Source organism: Adiantum capillus-veneris, chromosome 25 (genome assembly GCF_014529385.1).
Source record: "Adiantum capillus-veneris isolate H3 chromosome 25, ASM1452938v2, whole genome shotgun sequence".
Taxonomy (NCBI): domain Eukaryota; kingdom Viridiplantae; phylum Streptophyta; class Polypodiopsida; order Polypodiales; family Pteridaceae; genus Adiantum; species Adiantum capillus-veneris.
In genome coordinates, this window is record NC_140955.1 from 55700519 (window position 1) to 55722134 (window position 21616).

At 39.8% G+C, this 21616-nt stretch overlaps 1 protein-coding gene across 2 annotated transcripts; it reads right to left on the reverse strand.

Moving 5' to 3' along the window:
- Nucleotides 1–824: 824 nt before the first annotated feature.
- LOC147424928 (protein DETOXIFICATION 16-like) lies at nt 825–5297 on the reverse strand. 2 transcript variants are annotated; one of them, XR_015186426.1, is made up of 8 exons: nt 4709–5297; nt 3585–4129; nt 3406–3492; nt 3251–3307; nt 2875–3113; nt 1925–2081; nt 1746–1832; nt 825–1632 (listed from the first exon to the last, which is right to left on the reverse strand). XR_015186426.1 is itself a non-coding variant. In XM_086500138.1 (8 exons), exons 1-8 carry the CDS (start codon nt 5036–5038, stop codon nt 1561–1563), a joined length of 1536 nt encoding a protein of 511 aa, XP_086356264.1. In that variant the 5' UTR covers nt 5039–5294; the 3' UTR covers nt 825–1560. The 2 variants fall into 2 exon arrangements, 1 of the variants encoding a protein (XP_086356264.1); XM_086500138.1 differs by having other exon boundaries at nt 1963–2081; nt 4709–5294.
- Between the last annotated feature and the right edge of the window lie 16319 nt (nt 5298–21616).

Below are 21616 nucleotides of genomic sequence, written 5' to 3' on the forward strand. Positions count from 1 at the left end.
CCATCTTCATCTTCTTCTTCTTCATTTCCTTGTGTGTGTGTGTGTGTGTGTGTGTGTGTGTGTGTGTGTGTGTGTGAGAGAGAGAGAGAGAGAGAGAGAGAGAGAGAGTGTGTGTGTGTTTGTGTGTGCGCACGATCGAGCATTGCGACAGCGGCACGACGACGACGAAGCGATTGAGCGCAACGTAACGACGTCTCCCTCTTCTTCGCAACGAAAAATCCTCCACAACAACAAGCGTAGAGCGATGAGTGACACATCAACTATATTTGAGCTTACTAGTTTAGGCTTGTTGTGTGCTTGAAGCCATTTATAGCTCGCACACGGTGTATATTGGCAAGGTCCTTGCATTGGCACGTGCGACATACACGCACATGTGCCTCAACTTAGCCTTGAGCCGGTTGATTTAGTAGCCGGTTGAGAGAAGGGCAAGAATAAGAAAATTCCGCTTAAAATACATGAAAAATAGTGTAATTTTACAAAATACTGACTACTATTATAAAATTTACAGTTCAAATTTGTCTTGGAGGGAATTTTGTATGTTTGTGAAAATGAATTTTCCCTAACACTGATTAATTTGGCCCCTTTACCCTAATGAAGACTCTGATGGAAAATGTCTTGTTCATCGTTAGACATTCCTCAAGACTAGTTCAATGTAGAATGATGTAAAACATTTCCCATATGAAGCACAAAAGTGTTAGAAGGGAACTGGAAGACTCTTACTCTTATTAATGAAGCCAGCTCAACATCTTAGCCTCTTGAAAATGCACAGATTGTGCATGCGCGCGCGCAGAGAGAGAGAGAGAGAGAGAGAGAGAGAGAGAGAGAGAGAGATATACATTTTTTATTTTTATTTTTAATGTCGTAGGAACAATCCCAAGAGACTTCAAATGTCTCTCGGACAAGTCTTGAAATCAAGACTTGCTATTCAAGAGGTAACTGGGATAATCACCACACTTCAGTGATAGAAAGGTGACTCACATTTCCTCTCCTTCTCTCACACACACACACACACACACACACACAAACTCACACCCATGAGTTAAGTTTTTAATGTCGTAGGAACAATCCAAAGATCTATCCGACGAGTCTTGAACTCGATTAGAGTCAAGACCTGTTATTCAAGAAAGAAAGAAGAAGGAAAACTTGTCCTTCATAGAAAGTAAGTAAGGCCACTAGCTGGTTGTCGCAATCCTTGCATCCTTCTCTCAATGAGCACATGCCAACCTCTCAACTCTGGTGAATTGAAGTGCTAGAGCGCTCTTATGCAGTTCTTTGGCTCCTCCAAAGAAAAAATTGGCAGGGCTCGATGTCCTTGCCAGCCTTTTGCTCCAAAAGCAACAGAAAAAGTGGGTTGAGAGCGCAAAATTTGGAACCGCCAACCTTTGGAACCGCTTTTGCTCCAATGAAAAACGGAAGAAAATGGGTTCTTCCTCTCCCATTCCTCGCTAATCATGCCTAGGATGTGAATCAAGAAGTGCAGCCTTGCTTGCTCCATTGCTCTGTGAGCAGTAGAAGAGCCACATTGCCACGAAATTGTAACCCCTTGCATCACTTTTTTCTTCATTTTCCAGAATCCAAGATCGGCTCTTCCAGTGAAGGGTAAGCCTCCACACGCATTGCTGCTTTCATTGCCTGCATTGCAATCGAATACCAAAAGAAACCCAACTCATTAAACAACCCAATTTCAGTACAACAAGATTGACATAAACAAGAACTAAACACCGCAGAGTTTCTTCTCTTAATACCTCTTTTTGCCAGTCTGTGAAGTGAGTAATTATGACAAAGATAAAAAATTGAACAAAAGCGCCGAGAGTTAACCCCAACCATAGCCCCTGCATATATCCAATAAACCAAAATGCGTTGGATTATTGTAAGCTACTATGTAAACTGTTAAAGCTTGATAGCAAGGCTCACTGCAACCGACCACGATAAAAGACCACGTCCATAATGTAGGCAAATTACCTTCCCTTCAAGATGGAGCACAAAAGCAAGGACACAACCAACAGGTAATCCAACTACATAAAAGGAACCTAGATTGATGATGGCCCCCGCTTTTTGCCACCCTGCACCCCTTGCCACTCCTGCACAAAAACACCACCACAAGACATTGATGTCATAACAAGGTGAAGGGTCAAGTTGGCATTCTAAAACCAGAAAAATGAGGCTCTTGAACGAAAGGGCATTTACAAACTAAAATACTCGAGAAGATTTCATCCTTCAATGCCTCACTTGCAGAAGTCAGATGAATGCCTAGCTCCCTTCCTCACCAAGGCTTGTTTAGATTTAAAAAGACATACTCAGAACAAGTCTCTCTTCTAACACTTTCCTAAACAAAAGTATAAACTGAATTTAACAGTCCACACAGACATTAGATTTACTCTGTTCAAAAGCAAAAGAGAAGGCAAGGAGGAAAAACTTTTGAACAGCTTAAGATAAAGGAACGAAAACCAAACAAACAATTTGAGTCTAAACTCGCGAGGACCCTCTTAACGTATGAAACTTTGAATAGCTTCACATAAACCATTAAAGATATGTACTTAAAAAACATCTAAATATAACATATGCCTCTCTCCCTTCTCCTCTAAGGCCTCTTTTAGAAGACCAAAAATCAACTACTTAAAATTAAACAAATTTCAACTATTTCTCACAATGGCCTACATATACATAAGGGAACCCTTTATTCATGTGGTCTTACAAGACAATTTTTGCCACCAATAACTTGCCGTGGTAACTCTAATCGACAAGCTTTATCCAACGGCCCACAATTGCTCCCAAGAACCCCATGCTTCACTAAGGCTTGTGTAGGCTAAAAAGGATAAAACTTTTGATAATGAAATTGAACAAAAGAACATTGATATGTAATTAATTGCATACCAGAAAATACTGCTTGTAGACCATCAAAAGTTGTGGAAAGAGCAAGTAAAGGCATAAGGCTTGCTACAGCTACAACCACCTCCCTCTCACTACTGTAAACTCCACCCCACACATTCCGAACCAGTAATATCACCACTGCAACTAGCAAAGCTTCCGACAAGGCAAGGACTACTGCAACATATACAGCTTTCCGAGCTGTTTGCGGGTGGCCCGCTCCGAGCTCATTGGATACTCTTATGCTGGTGACAAAAGAAATAACTTCTATTAGACCAAGAAAACATCCATAGCACCCAAATTAGTTCGATTTACAAAATTGAACCCCTTGCATATAAGCCTAGTTAAAAAAAAGGAACTGAAAAATGGAATAATCACGAACCTAGCCGCAGCACTGAGGCCCAGAGGCAGCATAAAGACCAATGACTCCGTGCTCACACTTCAATCAAAACAAAGACACAAAAATTCCAGTAAAATTGATAGGAAATAGCCTGTGTCAGTTGAAGCTCTCGTGTGGAAACTCTCAGCAAAACTCACCATATCGAGATCGCCGCAGTTTGAAGCTCTGGATTCAACAAAAACCCGGAAAGAATAACCAAAACCTCATAAGACCACCATTCCAGACTAAGCCACAAGCAAGAAGAAGAAGCCTAGAGGTAAGGTTCAGGAAACTGAGCCAATTCACTAAAAATGTATGATGAAGTGATGCATCATACCATATCATTGCAGCCGAAGGGATAGCAAGCGTCAAGAAGCCTTTCAAGTCATGCAATGCCTCTAGTGAGAGGGGTGCTCTACTCTCTGCACATTTGGGAGAAAACCTTACATAGAGTGCCAGCAGGATGACGTCAATCCAGTAGGAAATGCTGTTTGCAAGAGCTGCTCCAATGAAGCCCATCCCCGATTTGAATACCAAAAACCAGCAAATAGGCACGTGACAAGCCAACACGCACAGAGATATCCATAGCAATGGGGCCACTAGGCTCTGTGCTTGAAGAAATTTTGCAAAAGGTTGCGATGTTGCATTACCGAACAATGTGGGTATCAGCCATACCATGTATTCACCTGCCGTCCTTGCAATGTTTGCATCTTGCTTGAGTGCAACCAAAATTTTCTCCATGTTTGCCCATATGAACGCTAACGGTACGGAAGTGACATTGAGCACCACTATTGCTCTTTGCAAATAAATCCCCATCTTTTTATACTGCTTTGCTCCGTATGCTTGACCGCACAGCGTCTCCATAGCACAACCCATTCCCAGCTTCCTCACATAAGCATCAGAGGCCAACTTCAGATAGTGGTAAGGGGACTTGATTACCATGATTAACTTCAGTTAATGGTAAGCACAAAGACTTAATTTCCATAATTAACTTCAGATAATGGTAAGCACAAAGACTTAATTACCATAAGTAACTTCAGATAATGATAAGCACAGACTTAATTAAAATAACTTCAGATAATGGTACGCACAAAGACTTAATTACAATAACTTCAGTTAATGGTAAGCACAAGGACTTAATTAAAAAGTTCAATATATAAATGTAATTCAATGTGTGATTAGATAAAAAGCCGTTGTGTCCAATTTAAATAGCCCAAACGCATTTATTTGCTTTCTGGAAATTGCAGTACATTATATATTTGCTCATTGTGTGTATACACACATAAAAAATGAAATGTAAGGCAAATGAGCCCCACAAATCTCGCCTTCTTGATCACTAGGGACCCACAAAGCATTAATCATCTCCACAAGATACAAGGCTACAACAAATACTTTCCTTCACAGTCACAGAAAACAATCCCACATTTTTGAAAACAGCACACAAGAGGTTTATTGACATACCACAATGCTGAAGCCCGTGACTACGGCAAATGAGTTCGCTACGGAGGCGCCAGAAAGCTCAAGCTCACCAAAATGGCCGACAAATGTTAAGGAGATTAATTGCAGACAGAAGCTCAAAAGGTTGCCTATGACCAGAGGACCGGCCAAAGTACACTGCAATCGCATCTCTTTCCAGCTCAACCATGAAAGCGAACTACGATCATCGACCACCTCTTTCGACCTGAAGTTTATGAGCTGCGGGCCTTCGCCTATTCCATTGTCGAGACCATTCTCTTCATCGTGCTGCAAAGGAGTGTATGCATAAGCATCTGCAGTTGATTGCCCCTCCATTCTTGCACACGCTGGAGAATTGTGCAAAAGTAGAGGAGCTGACTGAAAGCAGAAAGATGACTTCCAGCAGAGTGTAGACTAGCATATAGCGGCTTCTGTGTGTGTGTGTGTGTGTGTGTGTGTGTGTGTGTGTGTGTTAGATTCGAAAATATGCGTTGTTCAAGCCCTAGGGTGTGCGTATTTGGGGTCGCGGGAGAACCTTCTTTTGCACGTTTTCTCCAGAGTTTTGCAGGGAGTCGGAGCGTGCCGCCCAAGCAGAAATTTGTCTCTGGGCCTTACGTTGTCTAACTTGTCTTGTCTTTAGTATACCCGATGAGTTTAAACTTCTCGAATCTTGACTCTTAAATGGACATTCTTTTCTGATGCTACCTTATGTTCTTTAGGTTGGATACACACGGAAACAAAGCCTGCCTATCACTTTTGAGTATCGGCGGGCATGCATTACACACCAAACATGACAAACTCTTAAAAAGCGTACATCAGGCTCTTCCAACTCGTAGCTTGCTGGTTTGCTGCCATGAAGAAGGCGTTTTGGCATGTGCTCAACCCTCAATCGATCTTAGGCAAGGGATTGCAACAGTCCGAACTCTTGTACACTGACGCTTGTGTGTTACCAATGAGCATCTGTCGATTGGCTTCCACGTACCCACACCCAAGTTTAGGCAGGTGGTGCCTTATTGTTCTCTCATATATATCATAAGATCTTATATTGTCTATAGTATAAGATAATGGCAAAGGGGATGACCTTTACACGTGTCCACAAATGCAAGATCTAGATGGCTCCACAGTCCAAGCTCAATAGAGCTCTCTCTCTCTCTCTCTCTCTCTCTCTCTCTCTCACACACACACACACACACACACACACACACACACACACATTCACACACTTCACAGGTTACTATTGTCGTATGTGCATTGCAAGCCTATTGTAGTTTTTTCTCTCCCACACGAGCAATGCTCCATTAGGGGAATTTTGAGGTCATTTTTGTTGCCTTTAAAGTTTAGAGAGTGAGTGCTTCAAAGCCAATGAGAGGAGGGCTTCCATTATGAAACCTTCATTTTAAAAGTTACTTTTGAATTTCTATAGTGAATTTTTTTGGAAAGAAAATCTAAGGTAACTTTCCATTACGTGGTCCTTTTATCTCAAAAATGTATCCTTCACCGACCAAAAGTGTTTTTGAATCTTCTCACGGCCTTCTTTTCCCTCATATTCCCACCTCACTTTTGAATCTTCTCACGGCCTTCTTTTCCCTCCTATTCCCACCTCTCTCCTCATTCCACCCCCTTCTCCCTCCCCTTCATGTTGTCCTCTCTTCACCTTCATCTTCTGTGTGTCATCTTCCTCAGGCAATGGAATCCACCCGAACTAAATGCCCTAGCACATGTATTGAAACCATTACGACCTATGCCACCTTAAACGAGCACAACTGATGGATGCAAATATCCATAGCCAAGGGTAGCTGGATTATAATACAACAGAGCAGGAGAAGAAAAGACTCCTTAAAAAATTGACTCTTGTCATATTGGAAAGAAAGAGTGAAAGATTTTAGGCTTTTGGGAGCCAAGAAGATAGTGAAGGAAGTTTTAGTGCAGCAGGTACATGCACAAGGAGCTTCACCTCCACCCAGGGAGCTACAATCTTCCTCTACACAAAGCTAATTGTAAGAGATTCATACGTTGACTATTATTTCCATTTTGCTTTGGTTTGTTTGTGGTACTCTGCTCTTATGTTTATTATATTTTTTTTGCTTGTTTTGTGCTAGTATTCTTCTTACACATCTCTATCCCTAAAACATTTAGGAATGGCATTCAATAGAGTGTGCAATTGACATTTCGGATGTCTAGCATGGCTCCAATGGGGAGGAGCTGCTAATTCTAACATAAATAGATGAGACTAAACATGTAGAGACATATCCAAGGGTTGCCACAATTGCACGAGAAATTGAAAGACTATAACGGGAGTTACGCTTGACGTGGAGACAATGAAATTAGAACAGTGGAAGCCTTTGGGTAAATTTGTTTGAATTAGGGTTGCAGAGAAACGCACACAGCTTGGAGAAGATGAAGGAAGCTCAAGGCACACAATAAAGAGTGTATTACTTAGTGTGCAATGGAAAGATAAATAGTCCTAGAGTGATGGGCATATATACAATGCACGGGGGGAAAACCTCCTAAAGAGGGGAAAAATGCCCCGGTGGTCCTAGTGTGTTCACACACATCACTACCACATGTATATGGTAACAAAGTCCCCCTGGAGTGATGCGGTGAACGAGAGCTGGCACATGAGTAAAGGGAATTGCCATGCCCTGAGGTCCACAAAGGGGAGTAAGCCCAAAGCTTTGCGGAAAGCTTCAAGCTTCTCACGAGACAATGCCTTTGTGAAAAGATCTGCACATAAGCCAAGTTGATCTCTCTTGCTGAGAGCCTCTCCTTGACATAGTGGTAATGCACCTCAATGTGCTTTGTGCGAGCATGAAAAACTTGGTTCCTCGCAACTGCCAATGCGCTCTGATTGTCATTGTAGATAGTGTTAGCAGTGTCATGTCTAACACCCAAATTAGCCATAAGGCGTATGAACCATACACACTCAACCGTAGCTGTGAAGGCTACCCTGTACTCAACCTCACAACTCGAAGTGGCCACATTAGGTTGCTTCTTGCTCAACCATGATATACATGAACTACCAAGCATGAAACAAAAACCATTTGTGGACACTCGCGTGTCAAAAAAACCAGCCCATCTGAGTCCAAAAAAACAGGTGCTTCAAGAGGCGGCAAAGAAGCAACCATATCAGATTTCTGCAAACGCAGCAAACTGGCAAAATTCAGATGACAAAAACGTGCATGCCAAAGTTTTGCATCTAAAATAGCCCTTGAATCTGCAACTGCATTTGCAAAATTTTGTCCACACTTGTCATACAAAGTGAGCTTATACAGCCCACGGCACAAAAGGCCAGATGCAACAATTTCATCACCAAAACTGAGATCATGAACTGTACATCTGTCATCCACAAATTTGACTACAAGTCCAAGTCTAGCAAGTGCGGATCCAGACAAGACATTCTTCTTGATCCCAAGCACATAAAGTGCATCAACAAGTGTGAAGGAACTGCCATTTGTAGCAGTAAGCACAATCTTTCCAACTCCTTGAACTAGATAAGAGGCATTGTTGGCACAAGTGACTGAATTCCCATGAGGGACACACTCGAGAGAGGTGAACAATTCACAATGTGAGGTAATGTTCTTTGTAGCACCACTTTCGAAATACCACACATGTGAATCTGCAGCAACTAACATGCATGCATCATGGACAACAGGATTGTAAGTGCACTCTGCACTAAAAGCCTATTCTGCATCAACATCAGCATTACAGTCTCCTTTTACAGAAGACTCAACAATGGCTGCATTTGTAGTGGAACCAACATTTGCAGTAGAACCACCCTCTTTCTTCTTAGCCTCTTTTGCCTTCAGCTTAGGACACTGCTTGATCAAGTGATCATTAGCGTTACAATAATGGCAATGCATCTTTCTTTTTGCCCTTATCACCAGAATTTCCAAACGAAGTGATGCCAGTAGAAGCATTGGGAACAAAAGTTTTGTCACTCGCAGCAGAACCATAAGAAGTGGTTGCATTACTGTTACCACTCTTTCTTTGAGAAGCAATAAAAGCCTCTTCAAATGCACGCTGTCTGGTCCTGTTTTTTCTAGAAAGTGACTCTTGCAACAGCAATGTGCATAATGCATCAAACTTGACAACATGGATTTCCTTGGGTCATAAGTCTCCAAGTACTAGCAAAAGTCTAGTAAGAATCTGGTAAGGCACCAAGAATAGTCTTCACAAGGGAACTGTTCGAAATGACTTCACCTGCAAAAATAAGTTGCTCATTGATATCCTTGACACCAACAAGAAAAGTGTCCATATCATCTTCCTCATGCATAATCTTTGACTCCAGCTCTTTACGCAGCAAAGCAATTTTAGCCTCATTACGGCTTGCATAAAGACCTGCTAGAATATCCCAAGCTTTTTTTGCAAATTTTGCTGAACGAATGTGAGGAACAATGGTGCGCTTCACAGACAACACAATCAATGCATGAGCCTGTGCATCCTTTACATCCCAACAAGCTTGTTCTGTCGTAGGCAAAACAACTCTAATAGCAGCAACCCTTGCAGCAAGACCTGCAACATCCTTAGAATCGCCTACATCCTCAGAACCAGGACGTACATCAATGCCCTGCACAATATTCCATACGCCCTTTGACACAAGAACGTGTTGCATCATATAAGCCCACATAGGGTAATTGTCCCCATCCAACCTGTCCTCAACAGCAAACATCTTGAACACATCTGTGTTGTTGTCAATCATGGTAATTGTTGCACCTAATGTGAAAACTGCCCAAAAAGAGGAGAAACGGAGCGGGAACAACACGTGCTATATAGCACAAACCGTAGAAGACTGTAAGGCACCTATTATGCAAAAAACAGCACTGACAAAAATTCTGCACAAAATGACGAAATTGCATGTGTAGACATGCCTGTAGTGGAAACGGAGGCCGAAATATTTGTCGACCTACGAACGCTCGCCAAACCTCACTGAAATCAGAGAAAGTGAGCAGGCGTGTGCTGGACCAGCTGGCGACTAAGCCCGGGAGGACGCAACCTGCTCTGATACCAATTGTTGGAATTAGGGTTGCAGAGAAACGCACACAACTTGGAGAAGACGAAGGAAGTTCAAGACACACAATAGAGAGTGTATTACTTAGTGTGCAATGGAAAGATAGATAGCCCTAGAGTGATGGGCGTATATACAATGCACGGGGGAAAAAACCTCCTAAAGAGGGAAAAAATGCCCCAGCGGTCCTAGTGAGTTCACACACATCACTACCACATGTATATGGTAACAAAATTTACTTGTATTTCTTCAATTTATAATAATAAAAATTTTGATTTTACAAGGGGTATGTAGCTATACAAAAAATTGGTTGAAAAAAGGGATATCGTAGATTCTTTACAGGAAGGTTATGTGCTCTTTACAAAATGTTTTACCTCATATCTATTTTGACTTGCTCTGCAACCTGCTTGCAAGTTTCTGGAAAGGAAGCCTAAGAATTGCCACAATTTGTGATTGTGCATTGGATTGGAGATGACATAACGGATTGCAAATTCGCCACATCCACGGTTTTCTTTGGTCTATTTAGTTTCATTGTTTTGCAAACCAATTGTTTCTCTTCAGTTTCACCTAGGTACGAAGGTAGTGTCTGCAGTGTTCCTGTTTTTTATAAGCCTGACTGCTCTGGTCCCCAGTCTGCATACAAAGACTATTCATCTAATTTCATGGGTGATCTATCCAACCATACTTCTTCAATTGGAGCTGATTTTAGAGTCAAATTCCCATGTTTTGCTTCCCTAACTCGTTCCCACAGGTGGTTTAGTCAATCTTCCTCGACTATGGACACTCCATCCCATCCCTCCTCACTATTAGCTCTCCTAATCTCCCCGAAACATATCACTCTTTGAAAAAGATCTTCTCTTCAGTCTCTTCTTTGAAAGAGACTGAATGGGATCTTGGTATCGATTCCTTTCTTAGTGATAGTTTTTTAGGTGCAAAATTTTCTTCTTGCTTTGAGCTGTCTCCTTGGTTTGCTTTTGATTAATCGTGTAGTTCCTCCTTCTTAACCTCCTCTTAGAACCTTCTTAGTAGTTGCTTGGTCCTTGCCATTAATGACTTTCACTCCCTGATAATCAACCATGGTATAAGTGAAAAGAAATGTCTAATTTAGAAGAATATTTGTCTTTCATATCCAGATGTAGAAAAAGGTGGACACCATCCACGTTTATTATTGGATAAAGATTTTTTTTAGCAAAGGGTGTCCCTCATGCACGAATTTAGATTACAAGGCAAGAGGAACATATCTTTTTCTGCGCCTTTTTTTGATGTTTTTCCCTCTCCGGGTGTCCAAAAGAGGCGAGTGCGGAGTCGATCCTAGGGTTTTGGGGCCCTCTAGATGCACTGGAAGGGTCAAAATCACCATATTTTGAGTTATATTATCAACTTTGTCTTGTGTGTGTTCCTTACGTAAAAATTTAGTAGTCGGAGGCTAGTCCAACTACTCAATATTCTTGTCAGGGAGACACATGTAGTACAAGTTCTCAGAAATAGTGAGTGTCCTCCTTGTGTGAAAATTGAGTAGTTGAAGGCTAGTCCTAGTACTCATTTTTCACGCAAGGGGGACACATGTCTTAGAAATTGATAAAAAGAATTTGATAATGAAACTAATACAAAATCATATTGAGCTAAATAATAGCAATTGAAGTAGTTAGGTACCAATATTGAAAACCCACTACAATTAGAGCTTATGATAGAGTAATTAGATTTATATTTAGCATTTGGGATATGAACTATCCAAACTCGTAGAAAAGAAACGAATAAGAGCGGAAGAAATAGGTGCTCAAAGGAAATTTCAAGCAAATTGAGTAAAAAATGTTGTTTAGGTGCGCTGTCTTCTTTATATATTAGTGCACAAATACCTAAGCAAGACTTGATTTTGCACAAATTACGATGCAAAAAATAACCATTTTGCATGGATTTGACCATTGTACACTCGAGGAGTGCACTATGCAATCATGTTAATGTATCACTGAGTTCAATAGGAGGGTTTTTTAAATGCAAACATTTTTAGAAAATTAATAGAGATAAATTAACAAAAGGGGTTTTAATATTTCATTAGGGAAAAAAATCCAAAAATAAGGGATCATTTTATTCATTCAAACGTGTTTAAAAAGGGGTTTTTTAATTACCTTGTGTTGTACACAAATTTCAAGGCTCATGATTTACATGCTACATATATCCCAAATTTTTTCCAAACCTCATCTTTTCTTAATCTTCTCAATTTTCAAATTTTCAAGCATGACCTTCAATTCAAAATGATGCTTAGAGGGCATAAAGGTGCGTTTTTCTCCTCAATTATTTCATTAATATGAACAAAATTCATTTTCTTCATTGAGCTTGTGTCCTCCCTACGCAAATCGTACTCAAATGCGTGTCCAAGCCTACTAAAATCGCGTAGGGAGGACACTTCTTGGAGCATAAGCTTAAGGTTTTTTTATTTTAAAAAAAACATATGTCCTCACACGAAAGCTTTATCCATAGATATGATATCCTTGCACATAATCCAAAGAGAACTTATCCTTTTGCCACCTATCAGCTACAATCGATAAATAATTATGAATCTTTATTACATATCTCTCCATTAGAAAACAACTATACTTAGTTGCTAAGTTACCTGCAAACCATACTTGTCAAAAAATTAATGGGTTAAAATCATATGTCAAAAATAAAACTCTTAAATTTAAACAAGTGAATTTTCTTGTGCTTGTCGTCATCCACATACAACATATTCTAGTGTCCCATACCACTAGAATAAGTAGTATATGTCATACCCTGATAAATTAGGATATTATTGGTCACACTTATCATTGAATAATCAAACTTTTTATAAATTCCAATTCCATAAAACACTATCGCGATAGAAAATCATCATATACCAAATCCAATTCCAATTCCAAATATAAGTTCAAATCCAAATATCTTTGATTTTATATACTTGGGTAGCAAAATCATACTTAGGACAGTGGTGGCCAGCCACTGCAACATGATTTTGTGATTGGTGCTTCCTCAACCGACGAATCTACACTAATGAGATGCGCTGCCTAAATCGAGGGTTCAAAATTAAACAATAATGTCTATCAAGAAAACCAAACAACTTAACCACTTTTCAAAAGTCTGCTAGGCAATGGTGGTCTAGCCTACGGAAAAACGGTGAAGCTCCACAAACATGGAAAGCTTTAAGAGCTTCCATTATGAAGCAGTTTTTGGCTACCGATGCCAAAGACAAAGTACTCACCGAATGGTGAAGCTTGAAGCTCTCTCCCTACGAATCCATTCACAAAATATGTAGACAATTTTTGAGACTCACATCTCAAAGCCATTGTCTTCAAAAAGATGGATTTTGGAGAGCAAAAACAACAATTTTGTGCGGGCTTAACTGAAGAAATGGTGGAGTATGTTAACTCCCAAAGGCCACGCACTATATCTGCAGCCATACACCATACTATGGTGGCTTCTCAAATCAATTTCCAAACAGGGGCTAAGAGAAATCTTAAGCCCACGGAAAACAAGGGTTCCAATGATCCTAAGGGGAAGGACAATGTCCAAAAGTCTCCTAAGGGAAATTCCAATGACAACAAAGCTAAGGAGAAGGGAGTTTCAAGCGTGGCGAGCAAGAGCATGCGTACCGCGCTTGTCCCCAAAAGAACCCGTCATGAGCCTCCTAGAGCTACCTTGGTCGGAATCCAAGAAGACGTAGCTCACCACAAAGGATCTCCTCTATGCCATGCTTGGGGAAAGGTAAGAGAACATGATTCTTTTATTCTCTTTGACCCTGGTTCTACTCACAATTTTATATCCACAGAGTTGGCCACCAAGCTAAGCATCCAAGCCTATGAGATGGGAGATGTCCTACCCGTATATGGTGCTTTCAAGGGGCAAGAAGCTTCAGTCACTCCCTTAATTGGGAAATTGAGGCTCCATGTCCAAAGGTATGTGGACAAAGAGGACTTCTTTATCTCTCCTATCAAGCATGAGGATGTAATCCTAGGGGCACCATGGTTTGATCGCATGGCTACCAATGTTAAATTCCCTGAAAGGAAAATCTACTTTAGGTTCAGGGAAAAAGATATGTATATAAATGCCAAGGAGTTGGGTAACATCATACCCATTGTACATATGCAAGCTTTTAATAAGTCAGTAAAAGAGCTCTATTTCCGTGTACATGATTTTTGTTAAAGATTCTCAAAATGAACCTAATGCTTTAGCGAAAGAAATATAAACAATCACAAGGAATTAGAGTTATCCAATTTTCTCAAGGAATTCAAGATGTTTTTATTGACGACATCCCTTGTGAACTACCTCCTAAACAAGGCAATGATGACCATGCAATTGAACTTCTTCCAGGAAGTTCACGGCCTAACAAACCTCCTTATAGAGTTTCTCAAGCTCAACAAGAGGAGATTATGCGCCAAGTGCACGAGTTAGTTGAGAAGGGCATGGTTAGGCCTAGCTCATCTCCATTGTGTTCACCCGTTCTATTAGTGCAAAAGAAAGACGGCACATATGGCATGTGTGTCGACTACAGAGCACTAAATAGGATCACTATCAAAAATAGGTTTCCCGTTCCACGGATAGAAGACCTATTTGATAAGTTACAAGGGTTGACCTACTTAAGTAGGATTGACCTAAAAAGTGGCTACCATCAAATAAGGATAGTTGATCAAGACATTGTAAAGACCACATTTCGCACTACGTTTGGTCTTATGAATACATTGTCATGCCTTTTGGCTTGACCACTGCACCAACGACATTCAACCAGTTGATGGAGAAGCTATTCAGGCCTCAACGAACCTTTATTGGAGTGTTCTTTGATTATATCATCACCTCCAAGTAATATTTCAATTCTGAAGAGAGAATAAACTTTATGTTAATCGAAAGAAAAGTGAATTTTTCTTGCAAGAGATTCAGTATTTAGGTCACATTATCTCTCAAGATGGCATCCAAATGGATCCATCTAAAATAAAGGTAATAAAAGGATGGCCTAATCCAAGGAATCTTCATGAACTAAGAAGCTTTATAGGTATGTGCGCATACTATAGACACCTCATAGAAAAGTTCTCACTAATAGCAGCACCATTACATGACCTAACAAAGAAAAACATTAGGTCTCCTTGTCATAATAACTAATATCTAGTTCTCCTAAATGATTTTCTCATGTTAAACTGATCATTTAATATGGGGAAGTGCCAGGGGAGAAAAAGCTAGAATATTGGTTAAGCTTGCAGACTTGCCACAATAGGGATCCAAAGTGGGGGGCCATCTGCAAAAGAGCAATGCGCAACAATGGGCTTTAAAGACCCTAAGGTTCAGCCCATTAAGACTTCCAAATTGCTAAGGTTCCAAAATTCAAAGGTTGTGTCCAATGGTCAAGCTTAGTAAAATTGGATGCTTGGTGAGTGTGCCAAAAAAGTCTTGAAGGCTCCTACATAGGAGGGGGTGAGCCTTGTAAGTAGGGGACGAAAGAGAAACACAAACACACACGCACACACACACACACACACACACACACTCACAAGCTCCCTTTACACAAAGGGAATGAGGGACACATGTCAGCTCCCTAGGCCAATTGCCCATAAGTTGCACTCAAATCCTATGGATGGCCATGGAGGTGGACCAATGAGAATTAGGCTAGAGTAAATCTAGTTTGATTCATTTAAAAACACTTAATAAAAGAACCAATAAGAATTAAGCTCTCTAGAAGACTATTGGACAGTCTCCCAAGGGGTCCAATGAGCATTCAACAGCCCAATGGCTTGCCTGATTCCTATTAGCCAGGAGACAAAGGGATCCAATGATAATTACCTAAAGCTCTTACAAAAGGGGAAAGGGGGACACATGTTAGAAGGCTATCACTTATGCTTCTTAAATCCTATTGGCTAAGCCTGGAGAGGTCCAATGAGGTGCCAACAAGAGGATTTAGCAAGAGGGGTCGACCAAGGGAGAGAGGGGGACTGATTTTTCAAAGGCATTATTCCACACACACTCACACTAGCTCATGTGTGAAGCAAGAAGACTCTCTCTCTCTCTCTCTCTCTCTCTCTCTCTCTCTCTCTCTCCTTCTCAAGTTTTAATGGAAAGCTTATCACCTACTCCAAGCTTGTGAGAAAGGAGGCCTACACCAACAACTCTTGGCTTTGTGATGCAAATCCAACGAAGAGCCAAGCTTCAATGCATGTTCATCTCCTCTACCATGCTAATTACTAAGGTATGCTATGCTAATATGAGTGATAATGTGAGGAGATGTACTTCTTTCTCGTAAGACTACTTCTTCTTCCTCTCAATCTACTCTCATACCTCGCTAGCTCTCACCATCTTCGAAGGTGTGTGAGGTCTTGGGTCTGAGACCGTGAGGGAATTGATGTTGTGTTTTATAAGTGTTTGCTTAGTGCTTGAAGTTTCCATCTTCATTGCACTAGCTAGTTATTGAAGGAACACAAAGAATTGTATTGTAAAATGTCTCCCTTGATGGACGAAACCTATAATACAAAGCCTTTTGGAGGGGGGACCGGCTCCATTAAAATCTGGTCTACTGACCTTCATTTATAAACAAAAGTAATGTAGAACATAATGTACCTTTTCAAGCTTAATGCACACATAATATCAAGAACAACCACATTTGGTCAAAAAGTATATAGATAAAGCTACGTACAATGTTGTCATATAAAATAACCTCTAGGTATGAAGTCTCTCAATGCCCTTTGATAATATACATCTAGTAAGATCATCTCAAGATCTTTGCATATTCCACCCCCCTTTTTATCATAAGATCTCCAACTTTTCCCACTCTCTACACGACGATCCCCTAGTTTAATATTGGTTTGATAAATTAATGCTTTTTATACTTAATTTTTTTGGTCCATTAGTCACGTGAAGAGAGATTCACTGATTTAGGCAGTGTGTAAATACTCATACTAGTGTAGATTCGTCGATTTAGGATAAGTCCATACGTCGATTTAGGCAGCATGACAACAAATTGCAGATTCACCATTTTAAACAATATTAAGTACTGGTCGACCAATTTAGGCAATAGAAAACTAAATACAGATTCACCGATTTACGAGGAAGGCACTGCAAAATTAAAAAAATAACATACTGCAAGTAATAAACTGACAAATATGCATACCTGGTGAATCCCTAAGCGTGTAAATGAGCTATACATTAATCAAGAGAGACAGAGAGCGAGAGAGTATAAAAGAGCATATGCAGATGCTCCTCCTAGAGCGGAGTGCTACATCGGCACGACAAGAGAGAAGAGAGGAGAAGAGAGAAGAATAGACACAAGCACTGGGTGTGCAATCTCCCCCGGTGCAAGAGTGAGCAATTTCCTCTTGCATGTATTTATTTTTAGATTTCTTAAATGCTCAAAATGATTACAAATGGTCCACCGGACATAAAATGACCGTAGTTCATAAAGAGTACTCAAATAATGAAATATCCATAAGTGTGATATCCTTGTGCATAATCCAAAGAATACTTATGCTTTTGCCACCTATCAGTTGCAATAAATAAATAATTTTCATTTTTTATTACGCATATAGAAATGATCTCCAAGTATCTCCAATTCTAAGCCTTGCCTGTTGAACAACTAATGCTTTGGTAGCAAGGCGCCCTTCACTCTTAACCACTTCAGGTTTTTATTCATTTTTTTGAACAACTTTTGGTACCTGTCCTATTGATTCCAACTTTGTCCATAGTCCCTTGAACTTCATCCTTGTTGAAGGTAGAACTCTCCAAAAGATCATTAATGTACATCTTCCTAGCCTTCTTGAATCTTCTTTTATCCAATAGGTTGCCAACAAGAACGGGTCTTTTAGCAGCGATGGCTAACACGTCATCGATTGTGCACAAGCAAAAGATGTTCAAGGGATATGCACCATAATATTTCCTACTTATTTTGTATAGGTTCTTGAGCCCATTTGAGTTCCAACTTATATTAATCTATAGGCTAAGGTCTCAATTCAATTCTATTGTAAAAAGGCATGGATTTCAAGCCTTTTTACAATAGAATTGAATTGAGCCCTTAGCCTATAGCTTAATACAAATCGAAACTCAAATGAGCCCAAGAACCTATCCCTCATGAGTGGCCAATCAAAGTTCACATGCCTAATTGACTCTTACAAAGGCTAGCAGTAAACAATAATCTCCATCATGTGCAATCAAATGATCCCCTCAATGCATGATTGTTACGTAGTCAAATTTGTAAAATTTTCTTTTTGTTTCATTTAAGTAAGCGAATCTCCATGGCAAGTTAATCGATTCTCATTTTCCTTTGATCCCATTGAGTAAGTAAAAATCAAGCACTAAAAGCAAACATCTTTCCCTTGACCAAAACTTTTGTGATTTGGTTTTATTCAAGATTTTAAAAAAAAAAACAAATGAGTGTTTCAATATTGATTTTGCAAAGCTCTTTTTGTTTTTTGAGTGGGGGGCCGGTGATCCCATGGCACCCACTTCCTCTGCTTTTTCCTTTTTCTTTTCTTTTTTAATTTGTGAGTCGATGGCAGCTTGCAGAGATCAAGCCAGAGAGATGTGTGTGAGTTTATGTGTGATAGGCACAAGAGGAATGGACAAGAATGGGGCCACAAAATTATGCATGTGTGTGCGTGATTTGAGCCGAAAGTGGTGGACTAGGCAGGGCTTAAAAATGCATGGTAGCACCTAATTCGACAGGCAGCTTAAGTAAGATTGTAACTGTGTGTGTTTGGGTGGTGGGCTTGAATAGTAGAAGGGTCTGATAGACTACAATACATAAGTGGTAGCGTCTGTGGGGTTTCCACGTAGCACGCCATGAAGACGGAGGTCGTGGGGTGCAAATTTTCGACAATCAATCGTCAGCAGCTAAAGGTGGGGCAAGGTCAGCTACCAGTGTGAGCACATGCAACCGCGGAAGGTGGGAGATCGGGTGGAGTCCTTATCATCATGCAAACTTGGCCGCGTTGTAGTAGAAATTATGCATCCGTTGTCCATTGAAATCGAAAATTTTGAAGGGATTGCACTGAAATGGTGAGAATGTCGTGACTTTTTGATGCTTGATGTATATACAAAATACTTTCATCACTAATGGTTGAGCTTTATTTGAAGGGGTATTAGACTATGACACAAAATAGGGTTTTATTGAGCAATTGAAGGAGTTGGAGACCACTTTATCATAAGCCTTCTCTCTCTTATTGTTATATATGCCATATATGCTAGTTAAAGAGCACAAAAGTGGGAATCGAGCGATTGTATGATATGATTGTGTGAGCATTTCTATGCATAAATAAACTTTAACTAAACCAAAGTGTTTGGTTGTGCAAGTCCTCATTGCATTGAAGGTAAAATATTTTTTTGGCATGCATGAGAGCTTCACTTTGAAAGATGCCCTTGATATTGCATTGATTCTTGGTCAAGACTTTGTGCATGACCTTGAAATTGTTTGTTGCATTTCAGTGCTTGATTTGCATGCAAAAATCCTTGCATCATAGCACTAAAACATTGGGTTTTTTTGCATTATCGTGGGAAAGCATTCAACTTTTGGGTTTTTTGTCGATTTCCTTTAATGCTTGTATTGAATGACAGATGATTACATAGCACTAAAAATTGAGCTTTATTTTGAAGGTTTGTGGGCAAACATGAGCTTTCCTTGATCTATGGAGGGGTGAACATTGCACATATTGCAAAATTTGGCTTACAAGAGCCATATCATTCCATCCAAAGTTGATTGATTTCTAGCTTATGACTTGATCTAGATCCAAATTTTCATTTTGAGCTAGTAGCTATTCAACTTTTGATCATGCATGAGAGATTGAAAAAATTGCAAGTTGTGCTTATGAGAAGCATTATCTCTCTCATTTTTTTATGTGTATGCATACATTTGCTACCATAGAGCATCATGTGTGTAGCCAAAGGCTCTTTTTTTCCTTTGGCAAATTTGGGTATGCAAGACTCTAGCATTAGGATTTCAATGAAGCTTTTCTGTGAGTTTTGGTTTTCAAATAAAGGGTTTCCTGAGGTTTGAGTTTAGTAACACTTTGCTTCAAGAGACTTGGCTTGCAAATAAAATGAATCAAGAGCCTCTATAGAAGATAGATGCTTTGCTCAAGGATGCTCAAAGGAGCATGAATATGTGTAATCCTTCCATGCTTTGCTACTTCTTATCTCTATATCTCCATGAATGCTTGGATTAAGTGAATTTGCTTCTAGCTATAGTTCTAGTAATCCAAAGCTAGGCACATACTAAATCTTTAACTCATGGATTTATGAAAATTAACTCATTAGAAATTTGGCTTTATTTGTGTTAGGCATAGGTAATTGATTTTGACCTTATATTAATATAGATTCATTTCTTGTTAGTAAACTTTGGAAGCACCTCCTTGAGGGTTCAAGGAGCCAAGAGTCATAGCTTGACTTGCCTTGGGGTGGTTTCCTTGAGATGTGCTTTAACTTTTCCTATGAAATGCTAAAACAATCTTCCATGAGCTTCATGCAAAAGCTAAGTGACATTGTACCAATGGATTTTTGAGCTTCTTTGTAACCCATAGACATGCATAGAGTTGGATGTTGTATTAAGAATGATTATATGGTTTTTAGGCTAGATGGTTTATGAACTTGCATTAGCTTATGGTCATATTTGATTGATTATATCTATGATACATTCATAGATATGAATTTTTTGTGCTTTAATCTTCGTAATATTCTAGGTTGTTTTTTCTTTGTGTTTTTTAAATTTTGGTTATGATTGGAAGCAAAATTCAGTTTGCATTATCTTTCATTGCACTTCATGTACTTTGTATAATTGTTGGCCTTTGGTGCTTACAACTTTTTTCATGTTTTGATAGCTTAACATTCCTTTCAAGGATGTACCTTCCATCTTGTTACCGTGTTGTGCTGTAGCGGCACACGAGGATGTACACCAAATTAGGAGGGGGGAATGTTTGCAACGACTAACACATCATTGATTGTGCACAAGAAAAGGATGTGCAAGGGATGTGCACCATAATATTCCTAATTATTTTGTATAGGTTCTTGGGCACATTTGAGTTCCAATTTGTATTAAGCTATGGGCTCAATTCAATTCTCTTGTAAAAAGGCTTGGAGTCCATGCACCTATAAAAGTAGCCTATGATAATAGATAAGACATTCTTGGGTGAGATGTGCTCTTTGTAGGGTTGATGGTCATGAGGTTCTTGGGCTTTCTATGCCCATGAATGGTTGCTTCTTCTAATCAAAATCTTCTTCTTTCTTGTCAATCTATTTTGTGCTTAATTATGTGTAAGTGAATTTATAATAGTTGATTGTAAATCTCTAATCTCTTTTAATTTAATCTTACCTAGACATATCATTGGCCATGGTGTGTAAGGGCATTGCTTTCCTAATCTCTCTCTCTCTCTCTCTCTCTCTCTCTCTCTCTCTCTCTCTCTCTCACACACACACACACACACACACACACACACAAAGTATGTGTGTTAGTGTTTGTGCATGCATGTGCAATGAGTGGTTGGACCAATGCATCAACGCTAATGGAACATAGGCATGTTAATCACAATGCTTGTGTGTGTAGGGTTAAGATTAGTGATAGGGGGATTAATATAGAAGTTAATTTCAATGGAATAATGTGTGCCATGTAGGTTAATGAGTAAGGTTTGTGAGCTTGATTAGAGGAAGCCCGTTCCATGGCTTCTCTCTATGAGAGTAGAGGGATCCCTTAAATCCTCTCATTCGATGCATCCAATGACACTGGTGCCTCCAAACTCTAGCCGGGTTATTGTGCCATGGATTGATGATTCTGTTGGCCTTGGGTTGCAATTATGCCTATGCTATGACAACCCCCAACAAGGTCAAATTACTTCACAAACTGATTGTGATGCACCTCTCATGTTTCTTTGTGAACAATCTAGCTAAACTAAAGATCTGACGTAAACACAAACAAAGAC